The 25,961-nt window shown below is 39.6% G+C and overlaps 1 protein-coding gene across 2 annotated transcripts; it reads right to left on the bottom strand.

Moving 5' to 3' along the window:
• Nucleotides 1-232: 232 nt before the first annotated feature.
• LOC308409683 (MAGUK p55 subfamily member 4-like) lies at nt 233-25,835 on the bottom strand. 2 transcript variants are annotated; one of them, XM_080902604.1, is made up of 21 exons: nt 25,708-25,835; nt 24,192-24,249; nt 23,121-23,242; nt 22,956-23,033; nt 22,063-22,146; nt 16,746-16,877; nt 13,089-13,170; nt 12,525-12,610; nt 12,138-12,209; nt 11,688-11,884; nt 11,324-11,382; nt 10,965-10,982; nt 9,423-9,464; nt 9,289-9,309; nt 4,252-4,290; nt 3,791-3,958; nt 3,170-3,250; nt 1,641-1,734; nt 1,353-1,461; nt 1,092-1,226; nt 233-927 (listed from the first exon to the last, which is right to left on the bottom strand). In XM_080902604.1, exons 2-21 carry the CDS (start codon nt 24,211-24,213, stop codon nt 742-744), a joined length of 1,827 nt encoding a protein of 608 aa, XP_080758730.1. In that variant the 5' UTR covers nt 24,214-24,249; nt 25,708-25,835; the 3' UTR covers nt 233-741. The 2 variants fall into 2 exon arrangements, with proteins under 2 accessions (XP_080758730.1, XP_080758731.1); XM_080902605.1 differs by lacking the exon at nt 10,965-10,982.
• Between the last annotated feature and the right edge of the window lie 126 nt (nt 25,836-25,961).

Here is a 25,961-nt window from a genome sequence, read left to right as displayed (position 1 = left end):
CTTCTTACAGAAGACGTTACAGGTCTGTGAGAGCCAGAGATTTTCCTTGTTTGAGGTGACCAAATACTTATTTTCCACCCTAATTTACGAATAAATTCTTTACAAATCCTACCATGTGAATTCATGGATTTTTTTTTCACATTCTGTCTCTCACAGTTGAAGTGTACCTCTGGTGCAAATTACTGACCTCTGTCATCATTTTAAGTGGGGGAACTTGCACAATCGGTGGCTGACTACATACTTTTTTGCCCACTGTACATTTCAAATTAAAAATGCAGCCTACTTAGCCTCTAAATCACAACATACCAATGACATACCAATAAGATATCACTACAGCACAGAGAGGCAAAGACTGAAAGACTGAAAGTAAATACATTGAACAGCTGTCACTGAAAAAAACAGCATCAAAAGTGGGAGTGATTATATGAAATATAATTAAAGTGTAGTGTTCAACACCATGTAACAGCATGTAACATGAAACAACAAACTGTTGCTAGGGTTACCAACCACTGGATACAAATAAAGAGTTTTGTTCCCAAATTGCAAAGATATGACATCATGGATAGTGTCACATCATAATCATATGACTGATTATCTGTTCATCCCTTATAAATGTATTATCCTTATGTTCTGCTCTGAGGATTTCACCGTGTCTTTAAATACTTATTTCTGCCTGTTTCTTCTTATTTCACTTTCACGTTGTCATTTTGTATCTCTTTAGTATTTTATTCTTCCCCTGTGCTAATCCTCTGCTCTTCCCCAGCTTACAGGTATCCACTGTGGTTCATCCTGTGCCTGCTGAATGATGGAACAGAGCTCTATGCAAGCGTCCTGTAGGTCATCGTTCACCAGGACACTGTCAAAAAACTGCTTGTACTTTGCTTCAATCGGCTTTGATGTCTCTTCAAGCTCTGCAAAGTCTTCCTCCTAAAACGACATTATTATTATTGTCAGTTTTAAATAACATTCATGCTTTTGCTTTTCTTTTTCATAAGCAGCTGCTCTCTCTCTCTCTCTCTCTCTCTCTCTCTCTCTCTCTCTCACTCACTCACACTCACACACACATATAATTTTTTTTTTTATGCTCTTACTGAGAAAACTCTGTTGATGGCATAATTGGTGATGATTCGAGCATCTCTGCGAGTTTCCCTGAGTCTGTCTGGGCTGGGTGGTTTGATGAAAATTACATAGGGTTTAAATTTCTTTGTTCGCAACAGCTGGATGCTCTGGAAATAAAATACTATATTAACACCAAAGCTTTTTCAATCATATGCCAACAAAAAGCTTCACAGAAAACTTAGAGACTGTTCAGAATACATGAAATAAGTGAATCTGTGTTACATGAGACTCACATGGGGCTCGGCGTCAATGATACACATCCGCCCTCGTTTTAGCACCTCATCAATGGCATCAGTGCTAATTCCATACAGCTGACCTTTACTCTCCCCATATTCCAAAAATCTGAACACATGTACACACACACATTCATACATCCACACGTGCAAAAACAGCATACAATTATAGTTAAATAAATAATAAACTTATATAATTCCCTAAAATTTGAACAAAAAGCCCCAAAAATCATGACAATCAACACCAAGAACATTAGCAAAATTTATAGTAAAGGAATAAAATCTTGCCTGTGGTTGCAGACCATGTACTCAAACAGTTCTTTGGTAACAAAGTGGTACTCTCTACCGTTCTGCTCCCCTGCTCTGATTGAGCGAGTGGTGTCTAGAAGAACAGACCAATCAGAACGTTTATATTAATAATTAGTCACAGTGAAAACAGCAGTATAAATATTAGGGGTGCAACGATACTCGTATCGATATTGAACCGTTCGATACAGTGCTTTCAGTTCTGTACGCATATGTATCGAACAATACAAAATTATTTAATTTATTTTTTCAACTTTTCTTCTGACGATGCTGTCTGTGTTGAGAGCTCAGTGGATCTGCGTTAGACTACTCCGCCTAGGTTGCACTGTCGAGCGCAGATCCACTGAGCGCTGCACAAGCTAGCAAGACAGAAGTTAAGCTCGTTGCAACATGGCAAATTTAACCTCCCCCACCCTCATTCATATCTGGCGTTTGGAACTATTTTGGTCTTCATGTGACGTATGACCCTGAAGGTAAGCGCGTCATGGACAAAAGTAAAACAGTATGTCGGATGTGCCATGCAATGCTCAATTACATGGGTGGGAACCACTGCGTTAGTGCAGTTAGCTTGTTAACGTGTTGACGCCGTCCAGCCCCACGCACGGGGCGATCCGCGGTAGCTCGTTAACGGAGATTTGGCGTGTTGTGACGTTAACGTCATTTCAGATTAACGCTGACAGCACTAGTGGGAACACAATGAATATGACTGCACATTTACTCCGACATCATCCTAGTGCAAAGACAAGTGGAAGCAGACAAAAACAACAAGCACGCATGCTACAAACTTTACCCGAGTCATTTAGACAGAAGTTAGCACATGATTCTCCTTATGGGGACCTGATATGTTTAATATGCTGCTGAGAATATAGCCCAGAAGAAGCGTATAGTATAGCTTTTATTTTGGAAAGAGCCATTCCTCTGTAATAAACTCTCTTTTCCAAAGATGAGTGATTTCTCGATCAGATAGATTTATTATTTTATCCCTTTGTTGTTCCAGTAACATTAAATTTAAAAACTGTACATTTGAGTTAAAATATATATTTATAATTTTAATAAATGACAAATTAAAAAAGCATGAACATTTTTTTGTATCGAAAAAATACCGAACCGTGAATTTTGTGTATCGTTGCACCCCTAATAATTATGTAAAGCAGGTAAAATCACTTTCATGACTTTACTACCTCCTCCGCTATTGAGCTAAATATTTTTTTTTCAAGAGTGTCAAAGCCAGTAAGTCATGCTTCTTATCTGGAAGTCACAAGACACTTCTCATAAGTAATTATACCAAACTGGGCTCAACTGCAAACCAACAGGTGACTTCAAATCTCACAACCATCCTCACACACAGTCCATGATAATATTCCAGATGTTTAAAAACAAACAAAACAAAAACATATATTTCTTTTTTTTTAAATGTAGAGCCCTCTTTTTATTGTCATTTAAAATGAGAAGAACAGGTTCATTTGATTTCATTAGGAAAACCTCACACGTGTTAAGTAAAAGGCACATACGAGGCACTGGTCCCTGGAATGTCGAAGGATTCAGTTTGATGAGTCTCTTCCTAAGTTCATTTACTCCAACTCCTGAAGCACCTGTGCAGAAGAACAAATAATGAACTGGTAGGAATCTCCTTCAGACTTCCAAAGATATACATACAGAGACGGACAAGAATGCTGGAGAATAAACTTTTTCAAACAAGGAGAAAACAGCAGGTGCTGTTACAGTAGAAGTGAAACAATTTCAAACATTCTCCTGATACAAGGATGAGACCAGTGTGTTGAACAGTACATAAAGTAAAGCATTATTTATTGTATGTATTATAATTAGATAAGTACTTAATTCAAAGGACTACTGTAGTTATGCCAGCAATTCAGTATTCAAGAAACCAGTGAAAAATCTAAGCATACAGAGAGGCTTCTATTACAGAGGGTCTCAAGATCAATTGATAATCTCAGATTTTGTTAATCTTTATTCTGTTCAGCAATTTTGTGCTGCAGTTGTCTTTTGACATGAGGTGGGAGGTCTATTTGAAACACTTTACCGACATTCCATAATTTCAGGGTCAGCTGGGAGGCAGTGATTGATTTCTCATGGAAGCATTCATGTGTTATTAATGCAGTTATTCATCTCACCAACGAGGATGATGAGGCGGTGGTTCTCCTGAGGAGGGCGCTGGTACAAAACCACTTCCTCATAGGGGGTGGACAAAGCATTGGTGTTGGGGGAGCAGGTGGTGCACGACTGTCGTCGCTTCCTGTAGGAAGTCCTCTTCCAGACACGGAAACTTCGACGGAAACCAGCTGGTGAGGTTAAAGAGCACTTTTAGTTTCACTTAATAAACTTGACACACTTCTCACACACACTTCTCCTTATAAGGTGAACGTTACCAAAGTTTAGAGACAGCAGTAAAATGATTTATTATTGATAATATATATTTTCTATAGATATGATTTCATTAGATTGTAGGAATTTATTATTAAATAATAACTTGTCTTATTAAATCCATCCTTCAGTATAGATTTTATTATCAGTGCTACCCACTTAATGACTACTTAAATACTACCTAATTATCTGAATAGCATATATGTCTTACCCAGGTAGATTCCATCAGTAACATCAGATTCAGCTTCATCTGAAGGAAAGAAACATTCAAACTCCTAGATTTATCACCAGGCAGTACATTTCTTCTTTTTATTAAGTACAGAAACAAGTAAGCATTTATTTTTATATGTATTTACTACATTTTATTTTTTGTTTGTAAGCCTGACCTTAATTTTCATGGTCATATTAAAAATGCACCTAAATTACCGCCATTTAAAATTTTCATTAAAATAATTTTATCGAATTATGACTCGGAATAAACAAGTACATATACAAAAAGAGTCTACGCTGTGGGACTGTTTTGATCATGCGGACTGGGAAATGTTTCACGTGGCTGCTAATGATATTGATGAGTACACAGATTCAGTCTGCGGATTCATCAGAAAATGCGTGGAAGATGTCGTCCCATCCAGAACAGTTAAATCCTTCCCAAATCAAAAACCCTGGAGATGTTCGCGCGAACACTATGTCTGAGGAGGATGTGCAGAAGTGCTTCAGGAGGGTGAACGCACGCAAAGCTACTGGTCCGGACGGGATTCCTGGCCGCGTCCTCAATAAGTTCCAGTAGTACAAGTTCAACAAGGTCCGCGTCAGGTGTTGAGGAACCAGGGCACCCTGACGAGAAGTGGGCTACTGGAACAAGAAGGCATCGGTGGGCAAGAGACAAAAACAAGGCGTTGTTGGAATGCTACTACGCAAGTAACCCTGGCGGAAGGGGTTAGATGAATAGGATGAGGGACCTATGGATTCTTCGATACCCAACATCTACACGGCGAAACAACTAGTAGCTCAGTGTTCCAACATTCGAAAGAAGGGACTGCTCTCACAGCTAGAGATTGATGAGGTACAACATAAATTCTACGGCAAGGGGGAACCAGGACGCCAGGTCAGGGGGCCACTCGAGATTGGGTACCATGCCCCAAGTGCGATAGGAGAAGGATCGTTGAGTGCGAGATGAACTGACCTGAAAGATAGGATCATGGCCAAGCTTGAAACCTGGACCCCCCATAGCCGGTTACCAAGATTACGTGAAGTACCCTCAGAAGGTCTGCTAGATGATGTTAATGCAGCACTACGGACGATACCTACAGCCATGATTACCGACACTAACAAGCTGATCTACAATATGGCAGCAGTGATCAGCGAGATGCTTGGCTACAAGTTGAACAGCCACAAGGGGCAGTACCCTCCATGGAGAAGGAGGCTAGAGGCTAAGATCAAAGTAGCACGGAGGGAGGTTAGCCAACTATCGGAGATGCAGAAAGGCGCAATGAGGAAGGTGCCTAAGAAGTACAGGAAACTGTCCATACCGGAGGCCTTGGAAACTGCCAAGCAAAGACTCACAGCCTTGGCCAGCCACTTGAGGAGGTACACCAGAGAGATAGAAGGCAGGAGAATAAACCAGCTGTTCTCCACTAGAGATGGCACGATACCACTTTTTTATGTCCGATACCGATATCATAAATTTTGATATCTGCCGATACCGATATGAATCTGATATAGTGTTTTTTAATCAATAAAACTGTTTTTTTAATATCTTGCTGCATTTTGTATAAGTTCATACTCAAGTTTAAATAAACAACAACACTAAAGCTATTCTGTTATACCTGTATGTAAAAAATACAACAAAATATTTCATAGTTCAGCAATACTGATCAATCTAATAAACTTAAACCTACTCCATCCTCCCTATTCTGGTATTTTAAAGAGTACTTAGTAGAAATATTAAGCAACCTAACTAATAGGGTTGCAAACTCCCAGCAAAAAAAATAGGGAACCACCCCCCACCCTCCATCTCATGATGCTTAATCGACTTAATCAACTTTAATTTGATGCAGGTTAGAAAAAAAATGCACAGAAATCAATTATTTTTCAAGAATAATTAAATAGATTCAACATCTTTCTTCTACAGAATTGCAGACTGCACAAATGGTATCTTCCCAAAGGAAAAGGTAGTATAGCTTATTAGGGTATATTAGACTTAATAGTTACTATATACAGTAATGGACTTCTATATATTTTACACAAGATTACAACTTTGGGTGTAAGATTCAGATAATTATTCATTAAAAGGCAGTCGCTCCATATATCAGTTGTTAAGCTTAACACTGGAATGCTTTACAAACATTCAGAGACGAACTTACACACTTGCTTTACTTCTCTCTGGGATCACTTCATCGGAGATGAAATTCTGGTTTTGTAGCGAGGCTACAAATACACATAGCCGCTCTATCACGTGAACACACTGCTCCGACATGCTACGGTTATGAGTCGAGTTACGCCGTGTTGCAAGTTTTGTGAGGTGCTTTTCTGATATTTAATGGATCGGATTACATTTTTTATTTCTCTCCGATATCCGATCCAGTAATTTAGGTCAGTATCGGACTGATACCGATACTATCGGATCGGTCCATCTCTCTTCTCCACAGAACCAGCAAAGGTGTACTCTCAGTGGCAAGGGAACAATAAGAGAACAGCACCACCAAGTCTGGAGACGGAGCAATACTGGAAGAGCATATAGAAGAAGGACGCAACCCATAACGGCAATGCTCAGTGGCTAGTGGATCTGAAGGCAGACCACAGCGACCTCCCCGAACAGGGTCCAGTAACCATCACAGTGGCAGATATCCAAGAAAGGGTCTCCAGTATTAAGAGTTGGACAGCACCAGGCCCTGACATGGTTCACGCCTACTGGCTGAAGAAGCTGACTGCACTCCACAAGCGCCTGGCAGCACAAATGAACCAGCTGCTAGTTGACGAGAGACACCCGGAATGGCTAACTGAAGGCTGGACAGTCCTGATCCTCAAGGACCCCCAGAAGGCACCGGTCCCCTCCAACTACCGACCAATAACCTGCCTCAGCACCATGTGGAAGCTCCTGTCAGGCATCATAGTGGCTAAGATGAACAGGCACATGGGTCAACACATAAGCGGGGCACAGAAAGGGATGGACAAGAATACCAGAGGCACAAAACAACAGCTACTGGCAGACCAAGCAGTCAGCTGAGACTGCAGGACCAGACTGACCAACCTGTCCTGCCTGGATTGATTACAAGAAGGCCTATGACTCAATGCCCCACACCTGGATCCTGGAATGCCTAGAACTATATAAGATTAACCGGACCCTGAGAGCCTTCATCAGGAACTCAATGGGGATGTGGCGGACAACACTGGAGGCCAACCTCAAGCCCATAGCACAAGTCACCATCAAGTGCGGGATCTACCAAAGAGATGCTCTGTCCCCACTGTTGTTCTGCATAGGCCTGAACCCCCTCAGAGAGATAAATGACAAGACTGGCTATGGATACCGACTACGGAATGGAGCAGTTGTCAGCCACCTCCTGTACATGGATGACATCAAGCTGTATGCCAAGAGTGAACGAGACATTGATTCACTGATCCACACCACCAGGATATACAGCAATGACATCGGAATGTCGTTCGGCTGGAGAAGTGTAGTCGGATGGTAACAAAGAGAGGGAAGGTAGTCAGAATGGAGGGGATCAAACTACCAGAAGGCAACATTGCCGACATAGAGGACAGTTACAAGTACCTGGGGATCCCACAGGTGAATGGGAACCATGAAGAGGCCGCTAGGAAAGCTGCAACCACCAAGTACATGCAGAGGGTCAGGCAAGTCCTGAGGAATCAGCTGAATGGTAATAACAAGATCCGGGCTATCAACACCTACGCCCTGCCCGTGATCAGGTACCCTGCTGGCATAATAAGTTGGCCAAAGGTGGAGATAGAAGCCACTAACATCAAGACAAGAAAGCTCCTTACCATGCATGGAGGGTTTCACCCCAAGTCCAGCACCCTGAGGCTGTACGCTAAGCGGAAGGAAGGGGGCCGGGGACTGGTGAGTGTCAGCACCACAGTCCAGGATGAGACAAGGAACATCCACGAATACATCACGAAGATGGCCCCAACTGACCGAGTGCTCAATGAATACCTCAGGCAGCAGAAACCCAAGAAAGTGGAGGAAGGCGAGGAACCATCATGGAATGACAGGCCCCTGCACGGTATGTACCACCGGCAGGTAGAGAAGGTGGCTGATATCCAGAAATCCTACCAGTGGCTGGACAAAGCTGGACTGAAAGACAGCACAGAGGCACTAATCATGGCAGCACAGGAACAAGCACTAAGCGCAAGATCCATTGAGGCTGGGGTCTATCACACCAGGCAAGACCCCAGGTGCGGGCTGTGTAAAGATGCTCCAGAGACAATCCAGCACATAACAGCAGGGTGTAAGATGCTAGCAGGCAAGGCATACATGGAACGCCATAACCAAGTGGCCGGCATAGTGTACAGGAACATCTGTGCCGAGTATAACCTGGAAGTCCCGAGGTCAAAATGGGAGATGCCCCCAAGGGTGATGGAGAATGACCAAGCTAAGATCCTGTGGGACTTCCAGATACAGACATAGTGGTGGTAGACAAACATGAGAAGACGGCCATAGTGATCGATGTAGCGGTTCCGAATGACAGCAACATCAGGAAGAAGGAACACGAGAAGCTCGAGAAATACCAAGGGCTCAGAGAAGAGCTCAAGAAGATGTGGAGGGTGAAGGTGACGGTGGTCCCCGTGGTAATCGGAGCACTAGGTGCGGTGACTCCCAAGCTAGGCGAGTGGCTCCAGCAGATCCCGGGAACAACATCGGAGATCTCTGTCCAGAAGAGCGCAGTCCTGGGAACAGCTAAAATACTGCGCAGGACCCTCAAGCTCCCAGGCCTCTGGTAGAGGACCCGAGCTTGAAGGATTGACTGCCCACAGGGGCGAGTGGGGATTTTTTTTTTTTATATTATACATATATTTTTTTGTTTGTTTGTTTTAAATAATTTATCTTTTCAACTTCATGTGTAAAGAATTTGTTGTTTGGTTGTCTGTCACTCTAAAGTATTGATGAGAAACTCAATAGACATAAATATGAGAAAAACCCCCACTAAGAAATAGAAAGGAACAGCAATGAGTGTCATGCAATCAAAAGGTTGCACTTTTTACACATTCATCACTGGACAGACTTACCTACCAAAATTTATTTCCTCCAGATCTGAAAAAAAAAAAAAAATAGTGACATTCAATGGGTTGTTGAATAATGCATAGCTTTCGTATATAAAAACTAAATATTTAAAATATATATGAATATGTATTTATTATGTTCACCTGTTATTGCATGTTTCTCATCAGAATTTGCAGGATTTTCCTCTGGAACAAAATAACAGAAAAGTTAGTTAAAGCTTATTTTCACATACATGTAGCTGGGTTTAACCCTCCTGCCATCCTTTAAAAAACTCACACCCATCACCCTAGGGACCATTCTCAGCCACGCCATAAAAAGACCATATATCCATATTTTATTCCACTTTAAATTAGCCAACCTTGTAAAACTACTTCTCCCTGAAATATTCATGTAAAGTTTTAATTATATTTTCGTTGTTTTAACCCTTCAAATCCCAGTGTTATTACATGAGCGCCCTGTGTTATAAGCCCCAAAAACCAAAAAACGAAACTAAATATTTCCACAAAAAACCAGTTGAAGTAATATGTGATTGTCATTATAAGTAGGCCTTTAGATGGACCAAAGATTGGCACCAACATACATTTTGACCTGCCATTATTTTTTTTGCATTTTTTTTGCAATTTAAAAATTAAAACTTCAAGGCCCTGAGTCTTCATTGACATCCAAGAAAAGAAGAAAAAATAAAATCATATGATGATAATTTGGGGTTGAAAAATAGCGTTTATAATGGAAGTCAATGGGCAGAAAATGGTCCCCAGGGTGATGGGTGTGGGGATTTCTGCTGCTCAGCCATTTTAGGCTGATTTAAGGAATTCACACTGGAATATTAACATTGACAGGTAAAAACTATCCTGTGGCAAGTTTGGTTATATTCCACTGAACACAGTGGAAATGGCAGCCATTTAACACATAGCAGTGGCACAAAAAGGTCCCAAGAAGGCAGGAAGGTTAAATACACCAACAAAGACAACATACTGTATGGCTGAAAGGCACAAAAAACTATGTTTGGTTGAAAGTGTTAATGTGACAGACTGTAACACAACATAACACACTTCAGTTACTGTGAAAGGAGCAGCCTGGCATGATCTTAGCTCTTGTTTCTACCTTTGAGATCTCTCAGAAGATGAAATAAGCAGCTGCAGAAGCAGCTTAATTAACACTGTAGTTCAATTGGTGATTCATGTGTGCGAATGGTTGTATTTCTCTCTTTGGTAGATTGGTGACCTGTGGATAGATTTCTCATAGAATTCTCATCCTATGAAAGCTGTGATTGACTCTGGATAAGTATGCATGCATGGATAGCTGGTTTTGACTACAAGATATTCCCTAACATGACGAACAAGTGATGTTTGGGAGATATTGTATACCAGTAGTATAGATTATTGTTTCTGTTAATAGTCTCAGAGACCTCAATTATTATAGTTTTATTCAATGATTTTAAAAAAAGTCTTCTGTGGTTTCTTGTTTTTGTTATTGGTGGTTTGTTATTAGCCTAAGCGACACCTCTCTGTGTTAGGAATTGACTGACAGGTTAGTGCAGATAACAGTAATTAGTGCTGAATAATAATAATAAAAAAAGGTGTCATCAAAACAAGCTAACAAACAAGCACACTCAGAAAAATAAAATGAACTAAACTACGACATTAAATGACTATTATGGATGATGTTTCACATGTCACACCCACCGTTAGCAGTCAGGGTCACTAAGGGCAGCAGGGTTAACAGAAAAAATAAACAGCCGTTAAAAGCATTGCTCATTTTATGTCACAGCAGGTAGAGATTTACACACAGGTGAGAAAAAAAAACTTTTATGCACACACCGACTTAAAATAACAAATTATTTTTGTAGTGACTGACTTATCTTTCAAATATTTTAAAGACTAAAAAATACATTAAAAGTGCTTCATGTAATCACACTGGTTTGTAAAACTTTAGGCATTACTGAGAAATATCCAAGTTACAAACAACTCTGCAATAAATGTACATATAATATATAAACCATTAAATAAGCACATGTTTAATAATAACAACCATGATTCCTCACGTGGTCTGATGCAGGTATGAACCTGTAAAGGCTGACACCACCATTGTTCCCTCTGTTTACTGTAGAAAGAGAAATAAATTGTTAAATGCAACCAATGTATTAGAGTCTTAAGCTAAAATCATGGAGCCAAACTGCAAAGATATATTCTTTCTGACATTATTATAAGCTAACTTTACCTAACAGTGTTAAGGCTTTGCCATCAGTTAAATGTGCAGAATAAAAGTGATGTAGCCCTTTAAAGTTACTTAGAATTATGTTATAAATGTTTTCTTACTCTCATAATGTCAGATCTATAAACTAACCGCTTCCTCTGGCTGCGGCCTGTAAGTTCGTCACATCTTCACAGTATGTGAGTGCGTCTCACCTCTTCAGCATGCTGGCCGAGGGAATCAGACCAGCGCAGGATGTAGCACATGGCAGTTTCCTGGCTTGCCACCACTGTCCATCTGACTGGTCAACCACCTGAAGAAGGTCTCCTCTGCTGAATGCCATTCCTGCATCTGGACATGGGATGGAAAAATCCTGCAGAGGGCAGTAGTCTACCATTGCCCTCATACATACCTGGAAGACAGACAGATAAACTTTGTTTTATTGCAGATTAAAAAATCAATTAATCAAAAAGTGAAACATTCACAGATGTACTGAGGGAAATCATGTTTTTAAACCTGGAACACCAGCCTGGAAAATAACAATCAGTGAATCATGTCAGTAATTGTACAGGGATTTTCCTGCTCATAAGTAAGTTTAATGTCAACAAAATGTGCTTTTAATAAAGTGATACTGGAGGTAAAGTGATAAAGTGTGTGTTTCTTACTGGTGTCTGGCTGAGGATGGCCTGAGATGGATTTGGAATGATTTTAAACAGGATAGTGCCTTGGGAATTGGCCTGACAGGGAAAGTCATACACAAGAAGTATACATGGTGAGAATTATTTTTAATAATCAAATGTACACGCTTTCACCAAGCATGTTGTCATACTATCATTTATACATATTATTAATACTATAAAGCTTGTGTTTAACATTTTCGTTTTCTTTTTTTTTCTTTTCTTTTCTTTTTTTTTTTTTTTTACTTTAAATGGCTTTTGAATGAGGTGGTAAAAACTGCCTTTAATATTTCTAAAATGTATACAATAGCATTGATAATAGTATTTTCTTTTAAATAATGTTTTTCTTATTTTTAGCAGATGCTGATAGCATACCAGTATATGGATGACCTGTTCTGGTTCCAGGCCCACCACTGGGTTTCCATTTACCTCCACTAATAGGTCTCCAGGATGTAGAAGTCCTGATACAGGCAAAAACCCATATTTATTAAGACATATTATTGCTAGGCGTGATGTTTTCATCTCTCACACACAGACATAAGCAAAAATGCACATGCAACACACACACACACACACACACACACACACACACACACACACACACACACACACACACACACACACACACACACACACATTTTCATATCTTAGTGAGGACATCTCATTGACATACTGCTTTCTTTAACCCTCAGCCTAAACCTAACCATAACCTAATTGTAACCCTGACACTAAAACCACATTCACCTTCAAACTCGGACGGACATTTTGTTATAAGCGACTGTATAAGTATAGTGGCATGTCAATTTTCTGTCCTCACAAAGCTGTCTAAACATGTAACACACACACACACACACACACACACACACACACACACACACACACACACACACACACACACACACACACACACACACACACACACTTAAAATACTTGTATACCACTGCGGTCAGCCAATCCTCCATGAATCACCCGGGCAATAGAGATATCTCCCGTCGCCTCATCCTTTCTTATAGTTGCACCCTAACAGATAGAGAGTTGTTCAAAATTTAACAACAAAGTAAAAAGCAAGCAAAAATAGTGACAAGAGATCTTAAGGCAAAGGCAAAATGTTTTCTAAGATTAGCAAATGGAAAATTTTGACTAAATTAATTTTTAAAAGTACACGATTTTAAAAGTAAATAATAAATACTTTGTTTAAACACATTTTCTCTTCATGAGATCCTCATTAAAAAATCAGCAAATTAAGTAAAAGCTCTTCTTGTACGCCAGTTATTATTATTATTTTTTTTATAAGGCCTTCCATTTTTGTGCCATTTTGTGAGGAATATCAATATACACACTAACATAATACACCCAGCAGCTGAACATACATTCAACTCAAAGCCACACAGTTTAGTGCTGGTGGTAGATCAAAGTTAAATAGATAACTAAAGGGTTTTTTTCTTTATATTTTAATGCTTGGGCATTTGATATTAACTCATTTTGCATTACATCAAAATATCATGGGGACTCTAAAGGTAAACACTATCAACACAATACCATGTCCACTACAGGCCATTGCTAGAAGCAAACTGGTAGCAAGGGCTCATGAAAATTAAGGATAACTTTAGTAGTCCTGCAAATTTGCTACCATAGTTTTGGGAAATGAAAATGCTAAATTATTTAAAAAAATGCCAATTACATAAGCTCCAACCAGGCGCTAAAACAGTGCTCATGAAAATTAATTTTGATGTTTCTATATGTGGAATAATGTAAAACTTCTTAGGTGTTTCCACAGGGTTTTATTGCTGTATTTGATGTGCAATAGATACCACGTAAATATACAAACAATAAGTCAAGATGAATGCAGTTCGACATGTACAAAATAATCCATAACAAATATTATTAAAAATAAATTTAACCCTAAACACTTTCCTCCTTTTTTGCTCAATGTATATATTCAGACCATCATAGTCAAGAACCCAAAATAATAAATCAGAGCTGATGAAAAAAATGAAAGCTGTCATACATTTTAAGAATAGTTGGACTAGATGACGAAAATAAGACAGAAAGAAATTGCTTTGTACCTTTATATTGTTTGCTTTTGTTCCTTTGAGTGATTGTTTGAAAAATCGAAAAAGTCTTCAAATTAAAAAAAAAAAGTCCATATGTTGTTGTAGCTGATATTTCTTTTTAGACTAAAACATTAGGTATTTTTGTCACTGTCACAGCTTTTCCAGTACAAATGCTGGAAAGAGATGAAAAGCTTTGTTTTTAGTCTAGTTACTCTTTCTTCTTCTTCTTCTTTGTTTTTAAGCAGCCTGTACTCTTACAGTCTTGTTGGTCCTCCAGAGGAGCTCTTGAAATGGTTCCAGTGTTGAACCTCACTTGTCCATTATTACCACCCCTACCTGCCCTCTGAGGAGCTGCCACCATCCTTTTGGATCCACCATTAATTTGTGTTGGACTCCTAGATCTTGTAAAGTCGTCTGCACAAGAACTTGTGGATGAAGAAGAGGAGAAAGTAGTGGAAGAAGATGGTGAGAGTGGGCCTGGGTATGGTATTGGAGATTTGCGGACAAGTTTTGGAGATAATGAGGAGACCCTTGGAGGAGGTGAGGGTGGATATTGTTGTGTCTTTGTCTGTGAAGGAGATGACTCGAGGTGTTTTTTGGTTACGATTAGCCCCTGAAGCTTGTCCACCACCTCGGCAAGCAGGTTAAGTGCCTGGGCGTTCTCTTCCACGCTGTCTGTGATCATCTCTGATGCTGCCACCATCCTCTCACCAAGTTGGCGTACATCCTGACTATTGTGTTCAATACTGCTGGCCACCATCTGAACAGTGGACCTAAGCTCTTCCACACTGCACTGTTTCTTGAGTTCAGCAGGCTGATTATGGTGTCTTGATTGCTGCTGCTGCGCATTTTGTTTACGTTTTGATATGTTCTGGCATTCATTGTGACGAGGAGCTGTAGCGTAGTGGAACATTAATGGATGATTTAAAGACTCTTCCTGATGTGTGTTATGAGGTCTGGTTTGAGTGGTTTGACAACCATCTCTTATGGAGATAGTGCTGACCCCTTGTTCCTGAGTACTCCTTCTAGCTGCAGGACTAGAAGGAGCAGTGCGAGATCTAAGAGGGTTCATGCCACGACAAGAGGAGGTCCTTCCAGGTGTGGGGATATTTTTTGACTGTCCTCCTGTAGAATTTTTTTTGTACAACACAGGAGAGTTGGGAAGGCTAAAACTGTAAGCTGGGATTGGAGGAGGTGGGTATGCGTAGTCATCACTGCTCTCTCTGGTTGAAGCACCATCTTTCCCATTGGGTTTGAGTTCCTCTGAAAATGAACCACCAAATAAATTTGCAGTTCAAGAGAACAGAAAGACATTAGCAAACTATGTCTGAAAAGAAATGTAATGGCAGGAAAGCCCAAAAGACTTATAGACTGCCAGATGATGGCAGGTTCATGAAGAAATGAACACTTAGTTGCACTGAGGAATGACACCAAGATAGATGAAGTGGTTGTTGCCTTTCATTGCCATTGCTAGACATATGAAAATATTTGCCCAGAAAGTACCAAATACTAGAATGATTAGATACAAGAAAGAATGAATCCTCGATTATGATTAGTGAAGGTACTGATGGATGGCCTGCGTTTCTATGATATGTTGCCATTGTTTTTTATATTTGATGGCTTAAATACAGACAAAGAATGATCAAATGAAAATGGTCAGATGATTGGTGATTGTATGGACTGTCATCATCTGTTCTTCCTCCTCTTACCAGTGCAGGTAGCAGGGTTCAAAACAGAGGGAGCTGACTGATTGAGTCCTTTGTTCCCAAGTTTTACAGTTGGTGAACACAAATAGCAACTTCCTGTGGATTCATAGCGAGGGAGAAAGGGGTGGGACCTGCCGTCTTTATGAACAAGGGGAAGCTTTGCTTCACTTTCGGGCACTCTGAGCTCCTCCCCTGACTGAGCTCTTCTTGCAGGGATGAGGCGTTCCAATGTAAAGCGGTGCAGGCTGCTCCAGCGGCTGTGAATTTCTCCTACACTCCTTCTACACTCTTCTCCACTCTTAATGAATGAAAGATGAGAAACTTTGAGTTTTTAGGGTTTATTAGAACATTTTAAAGTTAACATAATGTAATTTATATTTAAGCAATTTAAGACTTAACTACTTTATGACTAATCTGAGGGCACCTTGCAAGGCTACCTTCAGATTTGTCATCGAATCTATGAAGTCAACAAGCCATCTTGTTGACTTCATAGATTCTGTTTAACAAAAGTGATCATTTCTGCATCCCTTTCTTACAGGAATATATTACTAATTTGTTTGGTTTGTTTGAAAATGTAATCACTCTCTGGATTGTGCTTATAAGCAATGTTTTTTGTCATTTTTCTTTCAGAGAGTTTTGGACGACATAGATATTGAGACTAATAACGCCATGTAAATAGAAAGCTAAGCTACCTTAGCTTATCTAAAACAAAAAACAAGGACAAAAAATGACAAAAACACATTTATGTATATTTATAGGTTTCTATAGCTGACACGAACGAAACTGTATTTCTGAGCAAAAGTTTACATTTATGAGGAAAATGCTTATGTCTTACCAGAGGCTGGTTGTTCTTTACAAGACACACAATCCTCATTGCCTCCTCATCCTCTGGTATTTCATCAGGCAGAGGGGGTAAGACAGGCTCATAGTCTGACTGTGCAACACTGTCATGAGATGACAAGAGAGCCTGATATACAGAGAGATAGATAATCAGTAATGGGTAACCAGAAACTTCAAATATAAGTTATAAGTTAACCTCTGGGTGGTCTTGGGTCGATTTGTGCCATTTTTCATTGTTCGTATACACGCCATTTGCACTGTGTTGAACGGAATATAGCCAACTTTTCCAAAAAAAAGTCTGGTTACATATATTTCAAAATTCCAGTCTGACTCCCTTAAATTAGCTTCAGTGGCTGAGCTTCAGATAAACTTACACTATTGGTCCTAGTGGTCGATTTGTGCCCCATTGAAACCCATTATAAACGCTATTTCCCATTCCACGGTCATTACAACCAAATAATGGGCCATCTTCCGAATGTTGGTGGTACTCGGGAGTCCGGGCCTTGGAATTGTATCTTTTGGGAAATATTTGATTTCTTTGTTTTTTGGGGCTAAAAAAACAGTGCGGCCATGTGACGAAACCGGGATATAAAGGGTTAAAATCCGTGAAATGTAATTAAAACTTGATATGAATATTTCAAGGAGAAGTAGGTCTAAAAGATTGGCTAATTTAAAGTGGAAAAAAATATTAATATATAGATATTTTATGGCACTTTTCATGGCGTGGTCGATTTGTGGCTCTAAGCCCAATAGTGTATGCATTTTTCTAGGACCCCCCAGAGGTTAAGAAAGGCATGCCATGATGAACATGGATTCTAAAATGAATCTATAAAACGAATCTATATATATATATATATTAGGGGTGCAACGATATTCGTATCGATATTGAACCGTTCGATACAGTGCTTTCGGTTCGGTACGCATATGTATCGAACAATACAACATTTGTAATTTATTTTATCAATTTTCCTTCTGACGATGCTGTCTGTGTTGAGCGCTCAGTGAATCTGTGTTCGACTACTCCGCCTAGGCTGCACTGTCGAGCGCAGATCCACTGAGCGCTCAACACAGACAGCATAGTCAGAAGGAAGAGAGCAGGGCAAGCTAGCGAGACAGAAGTTAAGCTCTACTTGCAACAGGCAAATTGAACCTCATTCAGATCTGGCGTTTGGAATTATTTTGGTTTTCATGTGACGTATGACCCTGAAGGTAAGCGAGTCATGGACTAAAGTAAAACAGTATGTTGGATGTGCCATGCAATGCTCAATTACATTGGTGTGAACTAGTGTGTTAGCGCAGTTAGCTCGTTAACGTGCTTGCCGTCTAGCCCCATGCACGGAGCGATCGGCGGTAGCTCGTTAACGGAGATTTGCCGTGTTGTGGCGTTAAGGTCATTTCAACGAGATTAACCTGAAAGCACTAGTGGGAACACAACGAATATGACTGCACATTTACGCCGACATCATCCTAGTGCAAAGACAAAAACAACAAGCATGCTACTAACTTTAGCCGAGTCATTTAGACAGCTGTTAGCACGTGATTCTCCTTATGCTGCTGAGAATATAGCCCAGAAGAAGCGGATAGTATAGCTTTTATTTTGGAAAGAGCCATTTCTCTGTAATAAACTCTCTTTTCCAAAGATGAGTGATTCCTCAATCAGATACAGGGCTTGCAATATCGCTAGCCCGACGTCCCGGAGCTAGCGATTTTTTCAGTCGGGCTACCAAAATCTATCTCTTCCCTGCCCATCGGGCTATTGTAGGAAAAATATATGTCAATGCTTTTGCATTCTTTCAGAAATGTAGCTGGGTAATTATGTCATTGGCATCGGTGAGTCACTGTCAATATGTGACATATTGAAGTCGCGTTTGAATTTGCGCTTGTTTTTTTGCTTTCACTTTGCAATCGTGCGAACTGTGTATAGAGAGCGACAGCACTGATCTGTGAGTGATGATAATTTGTGCACCAATTCCTCTGACATCGTCTTATTAATCGTTAGCTTACTATGCAAACATGACAAGTGAAATCTCCCGCAGCTTAAACATGTGAGAGGTTGATCGCGCAGAGAATCGCTGAGCTTACGTGAGTGAGCGTGTAAAAGCATTTCAGTTCTGCTGAGCCAAATAAGACAGGTCAGGGTGAAGAAGTGACAGCCAAAGAAAAGCTTACCACAAAACGGAGAAGTTATGACAAATCAGACTATAAGGCAAAAAGAAAGTGCAGCTTTATGGTTTCATGGACAAAAGAATTTCTGTGGCTGCAATATGATGAGCTAAATAACCAGGGCTGCACATAAGTGGTCCGCAGGTGCGCATTCGCTGTCAAAATAAAAAACACGCACAAGGGTTAGGGTTAAATTTAAAAACTGTACTTTTGAGTTAAAATATATATTTATAATTTTAATAAATGACAAATTAAAAATGCATGAACATTTTTTTGTATCGAAAAAATATCGAACCGTGACACCAAAGTATCGAACCGAACCGTGAATTTTGTGTATCGTTGCACCCCTAATACAGTGGGGCAAAAAAGTATTTAGTCAGCCACCGATTGTGCAAGTTCCCCCACCTAAAATGATGACAGAGGTCAGTAATTTGCACCAGAGGTACACTTCAACTGTGAGAGACAGAATGTGAAAAAAAAATCCATGAATCCACATGGTAGGATTTGTAAAGAATTTATTCGTAAATCAGGGTGGAAAATAAGTATTTGGTCAATAACAAAAATACAACTCAATACTTTGTAACATAACCTTTGTTGGCAATAACAGAGGTCAAACGTTTACTATAGGTCTTTACCAGGTTTGCACACACAGTAGCTGGTATTTTGGCCCATTCCTCCATGCAGATCTTCTCGAGAGCAGTGATGTTTTGGGGCTGTCGCCGAGCAACACGGACTTTCAACTCCCGCCACAGATTTTCTATGGGGTTGAGGTCTGGAGACTGGCTAGGCCACTCCAGGACTTTCAAATGCTTCTTACGGAGCCACTCCTTTGTTGCCCGGGTGGTGTGTTTTGGATCATTGTCATGTTGGAAAACCCAGCCTCGTTTCATCTTCAAAGTTCTCACTGATGGAAGGAGGTTTTGGCTCAAAATCTCACGATACATGGCCCCATTCATTCTGTCCTTAACACGGATCAGTCGTCCTGTCCCCTTGGCAGAAAAACAGCCCCATAGCATGATGTTTCCACCCCCATGCTTCACAGTAGGTATGGTGTTCTTGGGATGCAACTCAGTATTCTTCTTCCTCCAAACACGACGAGTTGAGTTTATACCAAAAAGTTCTACTTTGGTTTCATCTGACCACATGACATTCTCCCAATCCTCTGCTGTATCATCCATGTGCTCTCTGGCAAACTTCAGACGGGCCTGGACATGCACTGGCTTCAGCAGCGGAACACGTCTGGCACTGCGGGATTTGATTCCCTGCCGTTGTAGTGTGTTACTGATGGTGACCTTTGTTACTTTGGTCCCAGCTCTCTGCAGGTCATTCACCAGGTCCCCCCGTGTGGTTCTGGGATCTTTGCTCACCGTTCTCATGATCAGTTTGACCCCACGGGATGAGATCTTGCGTGGAGCCCCAGATCGAGGGAGATTATCAGTGGTCTTGTATGTCTTCCATTTTCTGATGATTGCTCCCACAGTTGATTTTTTCACAACCAAGCTGCTTGCCTATTGTAGATTCACTCTTCCCAGTCTGGTGCAGGTCTACAATACTTTTCCTGGTGTCCTTCGAAAGCTCTTTGGTCTTGGCCATGGCGGAGTTTGGAGTCTGACTGTTTGAGGCTGTGGACAGGTGTCTTTTATACAGATGATGAGTTCAAACAGGTGCCATTCATACAGGTAACGAGTGGGGGACAGAAAAGCTTCTTACAGAAGACGTTACAGGTCTGTGAGAGCCAGAGATTTTCCATGTTTGAGGTGACCAAATACTTATTTTCCACCCTGATTTACGAATAAATTCTTTACAAATCCTACCATGTGGATTCATGGATTTTTTTTTCACATTCTGTCTCTCACAGTTGAAGTGTACCTCTGGTGCAAATTACTGACCTCTGTCATCATTTTAAATGGGGGAACTTGCACAATCGGTGGCTGACTAAATACTTTTTTGCCCCACTGTATATATATATCTATCTATCTATCTATCTATATATATCTATATATCTATATCTATCTATCTATCTATCTATCTATCTATCTATCTATCTATATATATATATATATATATTAGGGGTGCAACAATACTCGTATCGATATTGAACCGTTCGATACAGTGCTTTCGGTTCGGTACGCATATGTATCGAACAATACAAAATTTTTAATTTATTTTATCAACTTTTCTTCTGACGATGCTGTCTGTGTTGAGCGCTCAGTGGATCTGCACTCAGCAGTGCAGCCTAGGCGGAGTAGTCGAACGCAGATTCACTGAGCCCAGGGCAAGCTCGCGAGACACAAGTTAAGCTCTCATTGCAACATAGCAAATTTAACCTCCCCCACCCTCATTCAGATCTGGCGTTTGGAACTATTTTGGTTTTCATGTGACGTATGACCCTGAAGGTAAGCGCGTCATGGACAAAAGTAAAATAGTATGTCGGATGTGCCACGCAATGCTCAATTACATGGGTGGGAACTACTGCGTTAGCGCAGTTAGCTCGTTAATGTGTTGGTTGTCCAGCCCCACGCACGGGGCGATCCGCGGTAGCTCGTTAACGGAGATTTGGTGTGTTGTGGCGTTAAGGTCATTTCAACGAGATTAACGCTGACAGCACTAGTAGGAACACAATGAATATGACTGCACATTTACACCGACATCATCCTAGTGCAAAGACAAGTGGAAGCAGACAAAAACAACAAGCACGCATGCTACAAACTTTACCCGAGTCATTTAGACAGAAGTTAGCACATGATTCTCCTTATGGGGACCTGATATGTTTAATATGCTGCTGAAAGTATACCCCAGAAGAAGTGTATAGAATCGCTTTTATTTTGGAAAGAGCCATTTCTCTGTAATAAACTCTCTTTTCCAAAGATGAGTGATTTCTCGATCAGATAGATTTATTTTTTTTATTACTTTGTTGTTTCAGCAACATTAAATTTAAAAACTGTACTTTTGAGTTAAAATATATATTTATAATTTTAATAAATGACAAATTAAAAAAGCATGAACATTTTTTTTTGTATCAAGAAATATCGAACCGTGACACCAAAGTATCGAACCAAACCAAACCATGAATTTTGTGTATCATTGCACCCCTAATATATATATATATATATATATGTATATATATATATGTGTGTGTGTGTATGTACCTGGATATGAGGTGAGCTCAGGAGGCTGCACAACTCTCTAGCTGGAGCTGAAGGCTTTTGAGCTGTCAGTATTGCAGTTATGACCTAATGAAAAATTAAGAAGATTCCTGAATCAGATGTTAAATTACATTATACTCGAAAGACAGAATACCAGACATATGTAAAAGGAAAGCAAGAGACCTAAAAACACTGATTTCTATGGAAATATTTCCAGAAGAAACTTTAGATCCAGACATAATTTTAATGACTTTAACCACCTACGACCCGAACTCTTCCAGAGCATGCATTTTAATTTCTCTTTGATATTTGGGCATATTGGGACCCGATGAATGTAAAAACAAAGGATTACCAGTTTTTTGTTTTACCCTATTTTTGTTTCTAAGAAAAATGAGAGCCACATATGAGGATATCCATTTAAAATTTCGTAAGAACAGTAGCAGCATAATGTCCTCATAAGTGGATATCAGGCCCTTGTAGAGCAAAATTGAGTATTTTGGTCTAAATAACCCAAAGTGTGATGTCCTAATATGTGGACGCCAGGTCCTAGGAGGTTAAAATGACTTATCACAGTCATCTGGTCACTTGATCCACATCCTCTAAAAACTTTTTCAAAAAGGAAAGGTTTAAATCTAAATGTAAATGTAGAGAGGGTGTCTCCTGTTGTGCTTTGTATTATTTACAGAAAGCAGACATGTTCTGGTTGGTTTCTGTATTGATTACATTATCAGGCTTACTTAGTTTTAATTTTGTTACCTTTTGCAAGATGCAGAATTAAAATTCCAATTGAATCAGCTGTGATAAGGTGATATTTTACAGAACACTAATGACTGATATTTAGGGATCTAAATATTTCGTCTATGGCTGCTTGTTTGTTGTGTTGTATATATACACACCTCATGTGAGAGTCCTGCAGCATAAGGCAAAACGGGGCTTGGTGTCAGTCTCTGGAACTTTAACAGGCACTCATAAATCTGGAGACAAAGCACCAAATGATAACTTTTAGTTTGCAGACAGATGGTAGGTGTGTGTCTTTTACTCAGGACCTTTGAATCATGTACCTTCAGCAGGGCACAAAGCCACGGTGCACTCAGTAGTTCATGCAAAAGCTGAGCACCATTAATGTTCCTGCTAACAGCTTGGTCAACATCCTTCACCACACTGGATAATACCACACTGACACCTGAACAAATGATGACATAGGGAATTAGGGAAGACACAGGGAATTCTTGGTAAATGGACTGGTAGTTATGCACCACCTTTCTACACAGCTGAGCGCTCAAAGCACTTGCAACTAATTCATCAAATTACACACACAATCATATGGCACTTATGCCTATGCAGCAGTTCAGGAAGTGCAAACTGGACTCCAACCAGCTGCTGACCTTCTACCACTTCATTGAGAGCCTGCTGACATATATCACAGTATGGTACGGCAGCTGCACTAAGGCGGATAGAGTGAGGCTTTAGAGTGTAGTCAAGGCAGCACAGAAGATAAATAATCGTACAAATAAAATATTTGCTTAAACAAACTGGAGATACTGCTATCCAATACAGATGCTGAAGTGATCCATACATAGCTAATTCAAGTTGGTTAGCTTGGGGAACAAATTTGCATTGTCTGAAATGTTGACATTAAAATGTGGTTCGAGTGCTTAGAGTAAAACCACATTTCCATATTACTTTATTTCACATTGGTACAATAATATCAGTGGAGAAAGTTTTTTAGTAATTGAAAAATAAAAGTGCTCTCATATTGTCCAAATTTGGTTTGATTACTGTATTGTTCCAGTGTTTGCTTAACTGTCTCTTTATCTTTCACTTGGTATTGTCAGAAATAGTTAGAATTGGGGCATTAAAACTGGGGTACGCATGATTAATTACACTGTGACTGACAGATTCCAATGAATGTCTTTAATATAATTGTCTTTAATATCACAGCAGATGTTTGAGGTTTCACATTTCTCCTGAGCAGAAGGTGAAAAGCCGACAGAACCAGACAGGATTAACATTATAGAGAAGCCCTGACCCTTCTTTTATAATAAGTCTTTTCAAGTAAGCACCTACTCATGACTGAGACACATGAATTCAAGTCTACTGAATTTGTCTGTATACGTGTATGTGCTTCTCACCATCCTCCATTGCTTGTTTCATGGTAATTGTTCAGAAGAGAATGAAAGGGTTATTCCACTGAAAAGATATGGAGAAAGAAATAAAAAACAGATTTATGTAACAACCTCATTTTTTACATATTAAAAATAAAACAAATCTAGATAATTTAACAATCTTTAGTTAGTACCCATGTCATTATTAAACATAATTCAATTCATGTTGTGTGTGACTATCATCTTGTTTTATTACAACAGACAAAGAAAGATGACACATTTACATTTTCATTCCAAAAGCATTTCACCTTAGGCAGAATATCAGGTTGATCTTCATGTTTTCAAGGCATAAAAACACTCAAAATTACTACTTGGTATGGATATAATCTTCAGAGTTTGGAAGTTATGGCTGATAACCATGATTTTCATTCAAAATTGATCAACAACAGATCTTGATGCCCTGGACAATTTGACTGCAGCTGGATAAAATGAGTAGTTTTTAAGTTAATTGTACTTCAAAGTTAAGAGTCTGTAACTTTTGAGAGATCATAGCAAAGTCTTACTATTATGATTAAATGTTATGGCTGTAGAAAATAGGTGTATCTTTATACCATGTTGTAATACACATTCTACCTCAAATGGTGTCCAAATAACTAACTTAAATCATGCTGTGATTGTTTTTGTTTGTTTTTTTATTGTGTAGTTTTGGTCGTTATTAGGGGTTACTTTGAATAAATACATAAAATGAATATTTTACAAATAAAATGTTAATGTTAAAATTTATTTTAAAAAAAAGAACAACAAATGATCAAAATTGCAGAGCAATGTTTAAAAATTATGTTCCTTTGAACAGCAGAGAGGGAAACAATGAATGAAGTGAATGTTTTAAATGCAGCTTATCCTACTTTAGAACTTCCTGTTACAGCAGCAGGTTACTAAATGTGGACTAATTTCAGGTTACGGCTATTCTTCAGCTGCTTATCTCGGCTCAACTTCCGTTTCCACTTACACTGTCCGGGAAGAGCTTCCATTAGTCACGAAACCTTGGGTTCTGTGAAACTCGTTACACAGTTTCATGGAACTTCTTTTAGACTATTTCTGTTGGTGTCGCTTATCAATCATGTAAGATAAATATTATCATTTAAAAAATAAATTGAATCCAGACCTATATACACCAGGGAGAACTTTGTTGCTATGCTATTGTATATAAAATATGCAATATTTTATTGTGTCTACATTATCGCCAGGAGGGTCCCATAGTGGATGGCAGCATTTATTAGTATTTCTTTGTGATTATTCTGTATGTGCGTAAATCCTTCATCCCTCATCCCTCAAGTTCTTGGTATTTCAAATGCTGTGCTACTAAGCAAACACAAAAAGGCATATAAAAAGTACAGTGAGCAAATAGGCACTCAGCTTATTTGCTCATCAGCTGTAAGTAAAGCCCCATAGAGCAAGCAGGAAGGCTGTATATGCTTAGTCTGATTTTTTTTTTAATCAATTGCACTACAAGAGTCAGAAGTGTCAAAAAAGGTAAACTCACATTCCCTTCCTGTGGTCCAATTGTTCAGTGTGGGATTTCTCAGTTGAAAGGAACCAGTAGGGCGAGTGTGTCAGAAGCAGTCAACGCCAACAACATGAATGTGAGTTTACTACCAAACCTGAACTGACACTAATCCTCTCTGACCCGACTTAATCCACCAACCACCAATCTCCCTCTCTCACTCCCTTGCGCTGTCTCCTGCTCCCCCTTCTCTCTTCCCTGTTTGCTGACTTTTGCAATATTTTAAAAAAACA

This window comes from Rhamphochromis sp. 'chilingali' (genome assembly GCF_963969265.1).
Source record: "Rhamphochromis sp. 'chilingali' genome assembly, chromosome: 14".
NCBI lineage: Eukaryota > Metazoa > Chordata > Actinopteri > Cichliformes > Cichlidae > Rhamphochromis > Rhamphochromis sp. 'chilingali'.
Note: the sequence above shows the minus strand (reverse complement) of the source record. Positions and strands in the feature narration are given on the sequence as shown.

Excerpts from the sequence above, each read along its gene's own strand:
- LOC308409683 (XM_080902604.1), bottom strand. The coding sequence starts at position 24,213 with ATGAAACAAGCAATGGAGGATG. Across the intron at positions 3,251-3,790 it reads CCGCCTCATCATCCTCGTTG|GTGCTTCAGGAGTTGGAGTA; the intron begins GTGAGATGAATA and ends TCTTCTGCACAG. Across the intron at positions 1,462-1,640 it reads TACATGGTCTGCAACCACAG|ATTTTTGGAATATGGGGAGA; the intron begins GCAAGATTTTAT and ends ACATGTGTTCAG.